The sequence below is a fragment of the Thunnus albacares genome, chromosome 23 (genome assembly GCF_914725855.1).
Source record: "Thunnus albacares chromosome 23, fThuAlb1.1, whole genome shotgun sequence".
Classification (NCBI taxonomy): Eukaryota; Metazoa; Chordata; class Actinopteri; order Scombriformes; family Scombridae; genus Thunnus; species Thunnus albacares.
In genome coordinates this window covers 15114254-15131096 of record NC_058128.1, presented here as the reverse complement: position 1 = coordinate 15131096, position 16843 = coordinate 15114254, and the positions used below count along the sequence as shown (strand labels likewise).

General features: G+C 43.0%; 1 protein-coding gene across 7 annotated transcripts in view; it reads left to right on the top strand.

Annotated features, from left to right (window-relative positions):
- Nucleotides 1-16843, top strand: part of foxp2 (forkhead box P2) — a 104887-nt gene that overhangs the window by 28651 nt on the left and 59393 nt on the right. For 5 of the 7 annotated variants that reach the window (XM_044343302.1, XM_044343298.1, XM_044343299.1 and 2 more), the window contains one exon: nt 13849-14035. The exons of 1 other annotated variant lie outside the window; for it this stretch is intronic. In XM_044343302.1, the coding sequence (XP_044199237.1) occupies nt 13859-14035 (177 nt within the window). In that variant the 5' untranslated portion in view covers nt 13849-13858. Of the gene's footprint in view, nt 1-2861; nt 3131-13848; nt 14036-16843 lie in introns of those variants that run through there. One more of the 7 variants, XM_044343301.1, reaches the window with a different exon arrangement.

Sequence of the window (16843 nt, the reverse complement as noted above, 5' to 3'; positions counted from 1 at the left end):
GCAGGACTAAGTGGCTCATGAATTGTGCTTGTGGAACATTTATGTGACAACTAATGAATATGGCTGATGTGTGTGCTTTATTTCATATGTGTGGTGTTTTGTTCTTTGGAAACACTGGTTATCACCATGTTAGAGTTGTTAGGAGCAGTTCAGCATATTTTAGCAGATGGTGAAATCACTTCATTTTGTCTGACTGGCTCTTAAATGTGAGAATGGACAAGGGGGGAGGCAATACAAATGGAAAGCCTCCCAGCACAAAGTGAACATCGTTGATGCTCTTTGCACTTTGGCGCCAATAAATATACCCCTCGCAGTCACAGAGAATCCACAACACTTGTACTTTGTGGTGACTTGGTAGTGCTGCAGTGATAGTGGCAGAAACAACAAGGGGAAACTGCTGTGAAGACTTTGTCTAATGCCCCAGAGGCAATGCACTTGATGGTGGCTTTAATTGAAAATGAATAGTTAGTGGTAGTGTGTGTGTGTGTGTGTGTGTAAACTATGGAAATGATATCAGTGCCACAGAGATGGGTAGCAACATCCGTCGCCATCGTTGTCACGGCGGCGCTCTGCATCAGAGATCCACTGCTCCCCCCACCGCTGCTGCTCTTGCCAGGGTTGGTAACCAGCTGCTGCCACCACCACCACCCTTCCCCACCACTCCTCCCCACTGTACCCGTTACACATGTCTGTCTCTCTCTCCCCCCTTTTCACTCTCTCTCTCTCTCCTCTCACTGTTCTGCTGCCACCACATCAAGACGCTGGTGGGCCTGTTTGTCTCCGTTGACCTTGGCAGCAGAAAGCACTGGAAGAAGAGACATAGGGAATAAATACCTGAAGGGAGGAGGCACACAATTGTCACAGTTGTGTAGAAATAGGCATAGCATTCCCCCTAGTGAAGCGAATGTTTCTAAGGCCAGGGGCCTCTTGTTTGTCTTTTCCAGTGAGGCACTCTGAGTAGTTTATTAAAGGGGCTGAAGGAGCTTTCTAGCCTGAAGCCTTTAGTGCTGAAAGAGAAATGGGAGAAATTACTGGCATAATGTGGATGCTTACAGCAATTAACAGCAGTTGTTTAATGTTAGCCCCCTTTGCCTCTCTCTGTCGCTATTTTTTTTTTTTTTCTTTTGCTTGCTTTTGCACTTTTGTCATCTCTCTCTCTCTCTCTCTCTCTCTGGCTTGCCACAACTCCCGCTGTCTTTCTCACTCTGCCATGATTGTTTAGTGTTTACTCTTCCTGCCTCAGAGCTCAGACAGCTGACACTAATGAAAATGCTACATCTTTTGGTCTGTGTTGGTCTCTTAATAATGATATCATACGGCTGAAATATGCTCCAGCGGAGCCGGGGAGATAATGTGCTATTCAGAGCCTGTTAAATCATGCCAGTGCACCGCTCAGAGCTGCAAGTTCAAGTGGTCTTTACCTCGCGTTAGGGGCTACATCTTTTCCTAAATAAATCAGTCATAGTTGCCCTGGGTGCCTCTCTTTAAATTCTTGCACTCCCCATAACCTCATGCTGTGGCTGCTTGTATGCCTGCATGTGCGTGTGTCTGTTGGTGTAAGTGTGAATTTAATTTTGGAGTTGCATCTCTGCCAGATATGGATGTGTGTTTGTATTTGATTCTATGTATATTGCTCAAACTTATGTAGGCAGATGTAAAAAAAAAAAAAAAAAAAAAAAGTCCCCTCTTGTATTAAATCTCTCAGGCCCATGTGGTACAGCGAGCTGGTGGCAGATGGACTCGCTTTCTGCATCTGCTGTGAGCAGACTGGGGGCTTTGTACTCCTCTCTCCTGGGGAAGACCGAGCCTTTCTTCTTGCCAGTAGATTCCTGTCTGTTGGAGCAACTAAGAAAAACATCTGTGGCATGCAAGGGAGAGAGAGAGATAGAGAGAGAGAGAGAGAGAGGAGAAAGAAGAGAGAGAAAGAGAGAAAGGGGGGAATAAAAAAAAAAAAAAAAAAAAGACACAAGGATTAGCAAACACCATTAGCCCTAAATGTTCCATCTCATTGCCTGGTGTGCATTGTTTACAGTAGGGGAAACATGTCGATACATCACATTCAGCACATCTGAGCCCAGCTTAATTCAGCTCACGTCAGCTTTCGTCGGCTTCCTTAGCAGGCAGTGGGGACCGGCGGTTTTTGCGGTTCCAGTTAGAGATACTGTACTAATTCATTAGGCGAGACTTGTTCAAATATCTGAATCCTCATGTAAGACATCTGTGCAGACACGTTTGCCTTTTATCAAGTGGTAAACCAAGCTTTAAAAAAACTGTGGCTGAAGGGGAAAAGCTGTGAAAAAATGTTTGTCGGCTTGCGTGTTTTCACTTTTTAAAAATTTTTATATCTTATCTTCCACTTTTTTTGTATGTTGAGAGCGAATTTTGAGTTTGGCCAGGTGCGATGTTTCAAGCTTGTCATAAAAAAGGTATTTAGAGGGTAAACAGTGGTGATAGCAAAGGAGTCTCAAAAAGCATCATCTTAGCATTTTGTCTAAGAAAAAGTGAGGGAGCCGTCAGTGTTTGGAGGTCGCCCCAGTTCTGAACCTTTGTGGTCTCCCTCCCCTCGCAGATTCCTCTACAAAACGCCTCTTCTGAAACCCCCCCCTATACACACACACACACACACACACACAGGCACACACAGTTACACCCCCCACACACACACACACCATTCCATTGCCAACTCTCGCCACCCTCCGCCCCCTCCTCTCCGCTCCCCACGACCAGCCCCCCTACCCCACCGATCAAGCCACTGGTTTTTGTGTACTATTGGTCCTCAGGCGTCAAAACAATCCAGCGGGGCTGCCTGACTTGTTTTAATTAGGCAGCACTGAAACGGCAACTGTCTCTCAGACGTGACCAGGCAGAGGTGCTCTCCCCTCGCACTACTGTAAATACCGCTGTAAATACTTCTCTGGTGATGTCTTTGACAGTAAGCGTCAGCTAGTTTCTCTCTACTTTTTTTTTTTTTCTTTTCTCCTTTTTTTGTTCCACTTGCTCTGTTTTCTACTAGTGGCATTTTTCCTCCTCTCTTCATTTTTGATACACACTAGTGCTTCCAGGCTTCTGAGAATACTTCTTCAAATGCTTCTTATCGGGGAGAGTGGATTTCTCTCTCATTGTTTAAAAGGTAGGTCATTTTTATCTGTCACTGTCTCCCTCTCTCTTTTGTAGTCATAGACTGTTTATGACCTTGTTTGGATGTGTACTTGTGGTATCGTAGCAGTGCTTTGTGATAGCGTTACTTGGTAATGCATGGATGTGATATGGCTAATTGTTTTTAAGAGCCCTATACACTCTGCCAGAGCACGGTGTGGAGGCTACCAACTGCCGCTCAGCCCTTCACTAATCCCATTCAGACTCTTTACATCTGCACACACACACTTTGACATGCACACAATCAGAGCTGAAGAGAAAAGCACTGAACCACACTAGAATAAAGCCAGACACATACCTTTTGCGGCGAATGGACCTCTCGTAGCGGCGTCCTCCAGCCCTGCTTCTGCTCTCCGCTTCCCTCTCGACTCGGCGATGCCGGCTACATAGAGCAAAGTAGAGAGCCAGTCCGGCGGTGTGCGTGTGTGTGTGTGTGTGTGTGTGTATGTGTGTGTGTGTGTGTGCACTTGCATTAGAGAGAGAGAGACACAGAGAGAGAGTGTTCAGAGAAGCAGATGTGCGATTAGAGGGAGAACAGCGCGAGCTGCCTGGTAAGCATGCAGGCGAGGTGCAAAGGGAGAGCCGGCAAGCATCCTGCGAGGAGTCACAGCACTCCCCGTATGAAGATCCCCTCACACACTCTCACACACACGCTCTCTCATTCACACACAGGACCCACCCACACACACAGAGCACCTACACACACAGTCACTGCTACACATCTGCTCCCAAATGCGTCCAGAAACACGTTTTTACTTACTTGTAAAAAGTAATTGATATAAATAAATAGAAAAAAAGTTGAAGGTCATTCCTTAAATCAAGACAGCAAAATAGAGACCAAACTAATAATTGCTATGTCTGTCATTTCCAGAAAAATGGGGAATGAAATGATAAGTAGTGTTTTCCAGTAATTGTGATATATTTCATCAGTGGCAAGCATAAGAAATGATGGTCTAATTATTTCCAGTGAGAGGAGAGAAAGAAGCCACCGTGTCTCTGTCATAAATTTCCATTTTGTACACTACCCCCCTTCCATTCACACTCATACATACATGCACACACACACACACACACACACATATCCACTCACACACACACACACACACACACACACTCCCTCCGCTGTCCTCTCTCCCACTCTTTTACCTCTCTCCCCCAACTCAAGCCTCTCCATCGGGCCTGCATGTCCGACCCGCACAGGGGGCCCGGGTCGGTAATTGCCCCGGTGACAACTGGAAATGATAGAATAATTGTCAGGAGAGGCGTCTGGGCTTTCTTTTTTTTTAATGGGGCGAGGGTGATTTAAGTATGCATGAATGGCACGGCGGTGGTGGTGGTGGTGGTGGTGAGGTGGCGAGAGAGGGAGAGGAGAGGAGAGAAGAGGAGAGAGAGGGAGCAGGGGGAACTGGGGCGGGGGCTGGGTGGCGGGTGGCGGGGGGGAGCTGGCTTGTTTATGATGCCATCCCCCATAAACACGGCTGGAGTGATGACACAGATAGTGTTGCCTCTCCACGCGGTGACACCAGTCGACTTGTGGCCGTTGCTGCTAGACACCCTCGGCGGTGGCAGAGGCAAGCACTCTGTTCTCTGGTCAAGCTCTCTGGCACTCCTCACCTTCAGGTAAAAAAAAAAAAAAAAAAAAAAAAGAAAAAAAAAGTCAGACTGACTCTGTCCATCCATCCATCTATCCATCCATCATTCATCCACCCATCCATCCATCACTCCTCTGTCATCTGTAGTCGACTCCAGGCTCTTTGCTGTGTTTAATGGTTGTGTTTTATTGCCAGGCTGTGTCTCCTGCCTTCCCCGCTGGTCGTCCCACTGTGTAACCGTGCAGCCTTGGTCTGCGGGCTCTGTTAATCTGCTGCTTAATTAGTGCTGATGAATGGCTCAGTGTGTGTGCCCGTAAGTGTGTGTGCATCCGTACAAGTGAGTGTGCACCGCGTGTGTGTGCACCGCCTTTGTGTTTGCGTGTCTGTATGAGCACGTGCACGTACGTGTGTGTGTGTGTGTGTGTGTGTGTGTGTGTGTGTGTGTGTGTGTGTGTGAACTCAATTACTGTGGTATTTTCTGCTGCTGCACTAGTTGGTCGGTGTGTTTTGGTGATTTTCAGATGTTGCTGCTTGCTTGCTAAGCTAATCATTGTTCATTAAAAATCAAGAGGACAGAGATTCACCACTATGCTGGAAAAAAAAAAAGGAGCACAGCCACTGTATAACCTTTCATAAGCTAATAACAATCAAATATTAATCAGTTGCAGACATGTGTTTTGAGAGGGCAAAGCTTTTACTTTAAGTTTGACTTATTTGTTTTTCTCCCATCTCTTGGTGCAGAAAAAAAAAAATCCCAAACTCTTAAGAGCAGATGTTTAGTTTGAAGAGGAGAGAGGTCACAAGATTGATAATCGGTAAAGCACTAATTATCTTTATCAAAGGCAAGTGGGATAATTTGTTTACTTAAATATTGATGAGGGTGAGCAAGGCATGGTATTGGGCTATTGTGGGCATATTATTAACATTTCATAGGCCTTTGTGCAGGAATGCGAAAGGGACTCCTCTTCATAATTTAATACCCTAATGCATAATGAGCTATGTGATTAGTTCACATGGAGAATTGGCCAAACTCCATTTTGAAGGCAGATAATTTACATTGTTCTCCAGAGTCTGGCATATAATAGGTTCTTTAGCGCAATAAAATTAAATGCTACACATTTTATATTTCAGCTTACAAATCCCCCTGGCAATATCCAGTTTTGAGTCTTCTTTTTTTTGTTTTTTTTTTCTCTTTTTCCACATCTGTCTCATGATGTTAAAAAAAGGGAGGGGGGGGGAAAGAATTTTAAAATTGTTTAACTAAAACACATGTTACCTACATGTTTTATTTAGAATGCACACTGGCCAATTAACACTGTTCATTAGCAGAGCTGCGTTATTTGTTTTGAAAGTTTAACCAATCACTTTGTTATGCTAATTGTGATGTAATTTAATTTGAGTTCCCGTAATGATGATGCCGCTATTATCCACATAAATGATGCAGTTAAGCAGCACAGCCTCATTTGCATGTGCTTGAAGGGAGAGAGGCTGAAAGGAGCCGGCTCCCGTATCACTCTGCTTTAATTTTCCACCTCTGTTCACTCCTACCCTATGGGTCTTCCTGGCCTGTCGCTGGCTATTGATGATCAGCACTTTTATCTGAATTTTTTTTAATGACAAAGAGGCCTTTATTTGTCTGCTAACAGATTCCTCAAACTCCGGTGTAGAGAAATTAAATAATGGAAATATGAGACTATTAAAAAATGCAAATCATTATTTCTCAGTCGATGTATCAAACATGTGAACAATTGATTCGTATGCCCCCACCACACACACCTACACACAGATATACGCCCCTTACTTCTCATTTTCATTGCAAGGCTGGTTGGGAGGAGAGTGGCTTCTTGAATGTAACATTTCCATATCAAAGTGGTGCTTTGTTGGCAAGGTCTTAATTTTTTAAATCTGTTGATTCCATCAACATCTTTAGTTTGGACATTATTTAGATGTGGAGTGAGCATTTGGGTGTGTTTTTTAAAACAGAGAGGTGCAGTGAAGCAGTCAGTCAGTACAAACTGTCAACCAGTCTCTGTATATTTTTGTAAAATCAATTTCTTAATCCTAAGAGGAGCAGGAGTGATCCTTTCTTCCGAGCAGTTTTAAAGTCCCCAACCGGGCATGGAGAAAGTGTGACTAAGCCAGTGTTAAAGACTGCCCATTATCTATTTTTTCATGGGTTAGACTTTGGTAATTTTCCTGTGGAAAGATTATTTTTTTCTCCTGACCAGTCCCCTCCTGTTATGCCCCTAATTGGTTACATAAATCTTGTCTGGTATGAATGAGGAATGTTGCGGTGTTGTCAACTGCAATCTTCACCCTTATTTACCAATTCATTAAGATCTATCGATGCAGGACTGCTGAGGGGGAATGACAACATAAATCAGAGCTGGAGACATAATGGCCCTAATCAACCAGAAATAACTGGAAACGTCACAATGAGCTATGTCTCTGTAGCTGTGCCGGCCGCGGCTGGCTCCCTGCGCCTGTCCGCTGGATCTGCCGCGCTTTCGAGAGGACCGGAGAGTCAGGCCATCCTCCGCTTTACAGCAACTGTCATTAGCTCCTCTGATTTTTCTTCTCCCCTCGACAAGAACACTGGACCAGTGTAAAGAATTTGTCCATTTTCTCCTTTTTTTTTTTTTTTTGTTTTCCAACTCTGGCTCCATGTCAAAGCAGCTCAGTCCTGATCGCTTTAGTTCAGGTACAAAGTAAAATGTGTCTTCTCTGAGTGGAATACTTCCACGCATGAGGTCTATAAATACAGTTAGGTCGGAAGTACCCTGCATTCACCGGCGCACCTCCTCTACTCTTGGTAAAGATGATTGGACGAGACAATGAGGTCTCCCCTCTTTATAGGTCAATTAGCCCTGATTAGGTGGGCCGAGTTAATTAATGCAATTGGCAAATATGCAAATGAGAGCCGACTGATCAGCTTTCGTCACTGTCTTGCTCACCCACAGCGGCGGGGCTGTCTCCTGCTTCAGCAGAATGAGGTGGCTGATGGGGAACATGTAAATGATATGGGACGAGCCTAAATGCAGGAGAAAACTAGTTTCTCTCCTCCTCTTTTTCTCTTTCTGTTAGGGGTGTGCTGCGCTACAGTAATATATTTAACAAGTCTGCATTTATTGCTCTAGCTGTGTTTTTTTTTTTGTTGTTGAGCAAAGGCAAATATAGAGATACATTTTCATCTTAAAATATTTCCCCCATTTTTTTGCGAAATGATTCATTGTTGATTTAATTTAATTTTTTTTTTCTTTCTTTTTTTTCCAGTAATTGGATAGCCATTGTACAATAACTATTTATCCATTGTCATATTTCACAGCTGGTTGTATTCATATAAAATGAATTTGTATTAACATAGTATCATGCACACTATTCATGAGTGCCTCTTGCATTTGATTCTAAGGAGACATTGTGCAGACCATACAATTGAACATGCACTTTACACTCTTTCCTCTGGTTTTCTTTGTCATTTTTTTTTTTTTTTCCTCCTCTGTACTCCACAAACACTGACTCTGACACACACTCACACTCCATTCAGGGACACTTACACACTGTGGCAAATAGTCTGTCTTTTATCTTATTCTGCCTCATCTCCTTATTGTAAATAGAAGAGAATTAAGTTCTGAACATTCTTGACTGAATGTCTCCTATCACAGAACTACAATTTATTGTCAGCTCAAATGAAGAATTGAAATATGACTGAGGTTTTCTCAATGTAGGGCTCATTGGACAGGAGATAACCACATTTGATTCTGTTGCTTTGAATAATGTTAATCCTGAAAAAAAAGCAAAGTCCATTATTCATATTCATCTCTTTTCATTTGGCCCCACTCCTGATTTTGTAAATATGATTTCTTCAGCCCCCTTTTTTCCAAAGCAATCTTTATTCACCGGTGAAGCACTTTTGAAATTCCTCTATCTGAGAGCAGAAACCATTACCATACACAGGTTTATAAGAAGTAGTCATTAATGCTCTTTTATGGTGGCCCTTTAGTGCCAAAAAGGAAGCTTTTAATTCTAAGGCATGGCAGCCTGGCTTGCTTTACTTAATCCGGAGGACTGGGTTTTGTCGAACGTAGCTTTCCAAGTGGTCGTTTTTCCGACTCCAAACTCACTGCTTGAAGCTGACGCCTGTAATAAACTGCTTGTGGTGTCTCTGGGCTGTGACAACTCGCTACCAGGAAAAAAAATTACAGTACACACCCAAATACAAACAAACATATGATCATAATCAAGGATTTGTTAAAGGCGTACATTTATGCTAAGCCTTGAATAAATGTATGCAAGGCCTTCTGATTAAGTAATTTAAAACTTTTTTTTGCTCTCCATGATTTGGTCTGAGATTAGATTTATCATTTTAAAATGCAGTGGTTTTAGCACCGTTTTTTTTTTTTTTTTTTTTTTTAGTCAGCACATATGTGGCATTTTGATTTATTAAGCAATCTGAAGTATTGAATATGTGAGCCCTTGCCCTTGCCCAGTTACTTCTTTATTTTGTATGCATAGTAACTTATGGCAATGATGAATTAATTTCACTCAAGCACAGAATCTGTGATTATTTTAAATGGTAACCATATCTCGACTTGATCAGAGAGCTGTGAGGAGTCAGCAGACTGTGAAATGTAATTTCTATTATTTTTTTTTTATTTGGATCTTACAAACCAAAAGAATTCCAGCCAGCCACCTGAAATGTGAACTGATAATGAACGGACGTCTGGGATCACAGATTTACCGTTCTTTTTTTTCTTTTTTTTTTCCCTTTCTTCCTTTTTTGTCATCCTAATGAAAATATTTTTTGCAACTCATGCATATAAAATGAGGGAATGGATCAGTGTTCTAGATAGAGACACAGTGGAGAACATCACATTGAAAATGGATAGCCCAGAGACTGTGAACGGACCAGTGTCAAGCCCATTGTGTGTTAACAACGTAATGTGTGTGTGTGTGTGTGTGTGTGTGTGTATGTGTGTGTGTGTTAAATTCCCCAGTGTTCCCCAGACAGTGTTAGAGCACAGCAGAAAGCTGTGTATTCCCACTAGATGGATGGCCAGTGTCATAGTGTGTGTTTACTGCACATGATAGAGCGGGAGACAGGCCAGGTAATGAGGCTACATTAAGGGCTTTTAGAGCTCGCAAACAAAGATGGAGGGCTGCTTCTTTCCCCTTTAATGATAGGTGTGTGTTTGGTGTGTATGTGCGAAAGAGAGAGAGTGTGTGTGTGTGTGTGCGTGTGAGGCAATGAAAGGCTCAATTCGCCTTACACCTTTGTTGTGTCACTTATTGGAAGAAAGAGGAGAAATTCTCCCAATCTCGGGGCTAAATGCGTCGTCAGGACCCTTTCTCAGATTGCGTACCTGATGGAAGAGACAGATTTGCGTAAGTGCAAGATTCGAGAGTAAATATTTGCTCGAGCTGAAGAGGGATAGCAAGCATGGGTATGGTTGCACAAGGAATGAGACAAAAGCTGGAGTTGGTCTGAAGCTTTACAAATAAAGTGTGTGTCTATCTTTGCTTCATCAGGAAATGCCTTTCTTTCTTTTGAGCCTCCACCTCAATAGAAATGTTGGAGCCATCAGCGATTGACAGTAAATTCAGAGAACATCGAGTTATCTGCGTCTCTCACTATCTTCCCACCAACCCACAACCTAAACACTAAGTGTCACTATCATTTCCCTTCCCAAAGCTATACATCTACAGAATTACCAGTGTTTTACCAGGGCAATAACAGCCCTCCTCTCTATTTCCGATCATGATAATAAGTGGTCTAGGTTCTCCCTCATTGGAAGATTATGGCTTGAGGAAATAGCATCAAATGGCGGGTGTGTTGAAATGCAGGACACCGGCAATTTATGGGATGTCAAACACACGTGCGGGCAAGCCGGCAGCCTCACTCATGCGGCATTAAAGCAGCCTGCACAGCAGCAGACCCCACTCGATATTGTAGCTGGGGGTGGCGTGGCTTCCTTCTGAACCCGGTTGGTTTAGGACAGGCTGAGCCAGGGTCAGGGCTGGTACCCCTCAGGGAGAGGGTACAGCACATAGAGGACCTGCGGTTGACACACACATACAAACACACACACACACACTCAAATGCAGATACACGCATGCAGTCACACCCTCAGGTGCCGAATATTGTCGCTATCTGTCTCTCTTGAATATTGTGTGTATATGTGTGTGTGTGTGTGTGTATGTATATGTGTGTCTCTATCTGTGACAGTTCCATCACCCCCACAGTCAGATCCGCAGCTCGGTAGCCTGCTCATCATTGCAGCCTGGCTGTGTTTCTAATTGACATTCTAATTGGCAGATTTGAATGCCGCCTTTAGATGGCTAATTAATTTATCTCACCGCTGTCATTAAGGTTAAAGCACCATCTGATCTCTACGAATATACTTTGCATATATCTGCATTATCATTATGTTGCAGTTAGACATATTGCATAGATTTCATTTTGGAGGAGGGAGGGAAAATTATAGTAGTGAGATTTAGCCAGGCACCGGGCCTGTATTGTTTGTGTGTTAAATCCAAATTGTGCTTCTGTTTTTTTTCAGGCTATAAGGTCTGATTTTTTTTTTTTTTTTTTTTTGCCCTTTTCTGTTTTTATATTAATATTTTATATGTCAGTAATGACATGTAAGCACATTAAAAGCAAATTTCATTGGTCTGTTAATATCAAAGTAGCAATTTTCCTTGGACTTCCGCAGTAGTTTGCATTGCATTCAGATGTTATTAAAAATCCTTATTTCTTTGTCTCATATATCTTCAAGTTTTCTGAACATCCGTCGCCGGTCCAAGAAAGACAGCAGAAAAAAAAAAAAAGAGATCCAGGCTCCATTAGAATGTTCATAAAATCGTAGTAAAGGCAATCAGACAGTCTTTCTCTGAATATTTTAAACATTGGGCATGTAAAATTTATGCCTAATTTGAATACTTATTAGCCGGCTGATCTCGGCTGCAGCCTTGAGTTTCTTATGCTCAGATTCATCACCGGATTGGATGTCACATTGTGCCAGTCCCCCCCCCCCCCACCCCCTCCCACCCCCCTCCACCCCCACCTCCACCTCCACCTTCCTCCCTCCCACTCACTCTCCTTTTCTCTCTCTTTCACTCTCTTATTCTTTTTCCTCTGTCTCTCTCTCTCTCTGTCACCCCTCCCTCTCTCTTTCTTTCTGCGTGTCTCTCTCCATCAGTAGTGAGCGGTGCGGTGTTAAACAGGGGCCTGTTTGTTCACAAGCACGCCTTGTCCTGGCCTCTTCCCTATTTACTTGTGTCCCAGGCAGCTGTCGCCCTGCTCTGTGTAACAGCTCAGCCCTGTTTGTTCTTTCTGCCTGGATCCTGTTTATCCTGGCTGTGGACATCCTTTAAGGCCTGTCCTGTATCTGCCCCTCATCAAATACACACACACACACACATACACACATGCACACACAAACAGTGAAGGACATGCACATACTTCTATTAAAACAGTATTTACTGGGCCAAAGAATACACAAAGTGCCAATGTGAGCTGGGCACAAATGCACACACAAATACACACAGTATTAATCATCATTCATCCCACTTTATTTGCATACATGTGGATTATCAGGCGCTAGATTAAAAAGGTTAGGCTGTAAAATCTGTAAAAATGTGTGTATTTTTCAAGTGAAAGAGGCAAAACTACAGTTGAAATAGGAATTGAAATAATGTCGTGTGAAACAGATTTTAGGAGTTGTTTCAGTGTTTCTAAAATTTAAAATATTAATTGTTCTAATTTTATCAAATCTCAATGCGCAGTATCAAAAACAGTTGTTTTCCAAATAGAGACAGTCCATAATTCTGGTGTCCATTTAGAGTTGCCGTTTGTTGGGTCTGAATGTCTTTTATTTATTGTGAGAATGTGGAGTGATGTTGGTGGGGCTCCTCTCTGCCCCAGTGAAGGTACAGAGCATTAAATGCAGGGGAAAATGATAAAACATTTATTACTGGAGAGAGAGGAGGTAATATGCATAATTTATGCTGTTTTTAGCACAATCATTAGTGATATTCGTGATAGATTTTTTTTACCCTTTCTTCCCTCGTTTCTTCCTTCTCTTTCACCAGTTTTCTGTATCTAATAGATGCTGACAGAATTAATAAATCTTATATTTATTTATTGCTGTTAAAAAATTGTCTTGTATCTACCACAAAAACTTTGATAGCTCAACATCTGGTTTAATGCTTTGTTTTGTAAAAAAAAAAAAAAAAAAAAAAGAAAGTCACAAAATAAATGAATATATGAGGTTTGATTAAAGAAGAGGGGGGAAAAAAAGGAATCAAGCCAATAAATGACATATGAGCGTCCTTCCTCTATGGAAGCCTGCAAGGCAGATTTTATTTAGCCACAGCAAAGATGACAAACCCATTATAGTGTTCATCACCAGCCTGCACCATGTGATTTGGTGCCTCCTCCTCCTCCTCCTCCTCCTCCTCCTCGTCCTCCTCCTTCTTCTCCCCGCCACCAAATTTTAATTTTGCATGATTAGCTTTGCGTCATTAGGCAACTTCATTCAGATGTGACACACACCAAAAATCTGACAGCTTCAAGACGGAAAATATTTTAGGAGTGCCTGTGCTTCTGTTTTTCTGTCTGTGGTGCCTGGCTGTTGCAAAGTGTGGAGATATTAAGAATTATGTATATATTAATTTGTGAATTTGTTCAAGCATATTTTTGTCTTTTTTTTTCCTACAAATGTATTTTTATTTTTAAAAAAAAGCAATTATAATACAACTTTCTTTCTAAAAGCTTTGATTTATGCCTAAATTTTAGTGGATAAAAATGTTTGCCACATTTAGATACCCCTCCCATTTCAAATAGCACCAGGACGTGCATCTCTTTGTATTGCTTCATTTACACAATGAATGCATAATTGCTCCTCCTGCATCCCCCCCCCCCCCCCCTCTCTCTTCTCTTTTCCCCCCTCCCTCTTCTTTAAATGCTTTAATTTGCAGAGGGGGACTGAGGGCTTGATAATGGAAGCGTAAAAAAAAAAAAAAAAAAAAAAAAAAATAGGAGGGAAAAAGGGGGGAATTGTAACAAGAAGAGCCCTAACCGGTGCCTCTTAATCACTTCTAGGTTTTAAATCATGATGATGCAGGAGTCGGCCACAGAGACAATAAGCAACAGTTCAATGAGTCAAAATGGAATGAGCACCCTAAGCAGCAGCCAATTAGAGGCTGGCAGTAGAGATGGGAGATCAAGCGCTGGTGACACAAGCAGCGAAGTAAGCACAGTCGAGCTGCTGCATCTGCAACAACAGCAGGTAAGTTGTGTTTCTCCCCCGTCTCGTCTCTCTGCCGCTCTCCCTCTCTCACTCTGTTTTCCCCTCGCTCTCCCACTCTGCTCTGTTCTTCTCTCTTCTCAGGCAGCGCTGGGGTTTTTCTACATAGGCAGGATGCACAGATATATTTTATGTTGTGTATTTTCGGGGAGCTTTTTTGTGGTTTTTTTTAGTACATGAAAAAAAATATTGTTTATAAAAATCGTCTGTTTGCGAGTGTTGGTAAATTTTCTTGATAGTTTGTTGTGTTGACAGCATGTTTTGCCTGAAGCCTTTACTGCAGTGATAAAAAAATGTGTCACGTTGACTTATTTAGTTGGTTGTAGATTTTATTGTGTTTTCCTCTTTGGTATTTGAATTTGTACATTAGAGAGCTTGTTGCAGCCATGTGAGGCCATGTGAGAAAGTCAGAGAGAGTGTGTGTGTGTGTGTATGTGAGTGTGTGTGTGTGAGAGAGAGTGCACGAGAGAGAGAGAGAGAGAGATAGACACAGAAAGGGAAAGAATGTGTGTGTTAGAGCATTGTACGGACCAGTCTGGGTAGTGTGTGTGTGTGTGCGTGCGTGTGTGTGTGTGTGTGTGTGTCATGGCAGCGCTGTATCCACCAGAGGGCCTCCTAACTCGGCAGTAGTTGGAGGCTCACACACAGATTCAGACGCTCTAACCACAGACCCAACAGCAGCAGACAAACCTTTGACCAGGATACTTTTTTGAAAGACTAATTTGCATGAAGTCTCTCTGTCTCACTTCCCCTCATTTAGAAAATGATTTAGATTTTTTTAACCCACACTTAGAGCTCATTTCCTCTCTCTGTCATAGCAACTTCAGAACTGATTTGATAGTATTGCTCCGTCCTTTTGGTTATTTATTGTATTGATTTAACTGAGTTGTTTCGGCTGGAGGCACCACTAACTAATCCCATTTGAAGTTCCATTTTTGGTAACTTTTTAAAAATCTGTTTTTCATTGTACTGTTGCTATTCATCTCAGTCAGAGCAAGTTGAGGGTGAATGGACTGCGGGGGAGGAGGGGGGGGGGGGGGGGGGGGGGGGGGGGAGTTGTGTGGGAGGTGGTGGTTGGGGGGCAGGAGTTGTGAAAGTCAGGCGCCAGCGGAGTAAAGGAGTCAAGTGTCTCTCGTGTCTTTTCACGGTGAATGATGGCTTTGACAGTTCGCCAAAAGAGCAGTGGGAGACGAGGTCGGAGGGCCATGCTTTGGGGTGGATGGGGGACAACGCCGCGGGTTTGTAATGATGCGTGCTGTCCTTTTGGCTTGATGGGAATTTTCATGCAAGCGTGTATTAGTGCGTGTGTGTATTTTTGGAGGCAGCTGAAGCCCTGTGGTTAGTTCGGTCGGGGCAATAGATGCCAATGTGTTTCTGTGTGTCTGCATCTGTGTATGTGTGCAGAGGGGGTTGGGGGTGGGGGTAGGGGGGGGGGGTTCAGCGTGGCAAAGTGAAGCATGTCCTGCAGCGCCCCCCTCCACCACCCCCCCATCACTTCTTCCATTCATCCCCCCCATACCCCATCCCATCACCCCATCCTCTATCCACAACACAACCCCAGTGGTCCTGCTGGTGGCTGCAGCGGCATCAAAGCACTGTGGCCTCACACCCCATTTATCAACACTCTGCCACTCTTTCTATACACACACACACACCTGATTGGGGTCAGTTCTCTCCCTCTCTCAGTCACTCTTTTACATTTGAAGGTGTTGGACTGGCTTCTATCTGCGTTGATACTCCCTGCAGATATAGGATAAGATAGAAGGAGATAGAGAGTAAGGTGTAAAGAAACTCTTGTACCATTGGACCCCACTTTAATGCATTAGGTTGCACTACTGAGCATGCACGTGACAGATGTCTTTGAAAGGATTTTTAGCATTTTTATTTTATATTTTATTTTAGTAATTTTCAGAGCAATTAAAAAATAAAAAAGGCATAGTGTATAATAAATAATAATAAATGTGACTTTTATTTAGATTAAAAATTCTTAGATCTGATTGATATATTTAGACATATAACATACATTACAAAGTCTTATTAACACTTGAGAAAAGTGTGTGTAAATGTAAACTCAGTAAGTCATCTGTGAAGCTGTGTCGTTAGAAAAAGGCCATAGCACTGAAAGAGAAGAGCGACGTAAGCATAAAGTGTCTAGTTAAATCTCTGAGATTGACGGACGGCTAACATCACGTGGTGGTGGTGGTGGTGTGTGTGGGTGGGTGGGTGAAGTTGGAGAGGAGTGGGGGGGGGGGGGGGGGGGTGTATGACAGTGTGCGCCTTGTAAAGAGGCCAGTCCATGCCTTCTCCCAACCCAGAGACAGACACATTGAAATGAGCAGTCTAGCTAACAGGTCTCTGGAGGCTTTTTAAAACAGGGGCCCTGTGCTGTTAACTTCACACACACTTCCTGTGGCGCGCTCACACTGCATCTCTTCGAAGGTCCAAGGGAGAAGACGAAAGATGGAGGATTTTTTTTTCTAAATTATTTTTATACATTTGTTAGCACAGAGCAGCAGTGTTTTGTAGTTGTCAGTGTGTTGAAGATGGTGGTTTTGATGTCGGCAGGTGTGTATAGGTGACTGACAGCTTACATGTGTGTGTATGAAGCATGCATTTGCATGGTCAAACATGCGTGCGTCCATGCTTGCATTTTTTTTTTTTTTTCGCACCTGTGTGCAGCTAAAAAATTCCTGTCCACGTCTGCTCTGAGTCCATTTTGAAGGAAGGCTGTTGGGTGTAATTTTCCACCCATATTTGGAATGACATTGAGTGGTCCAGTGGGTATAGAAG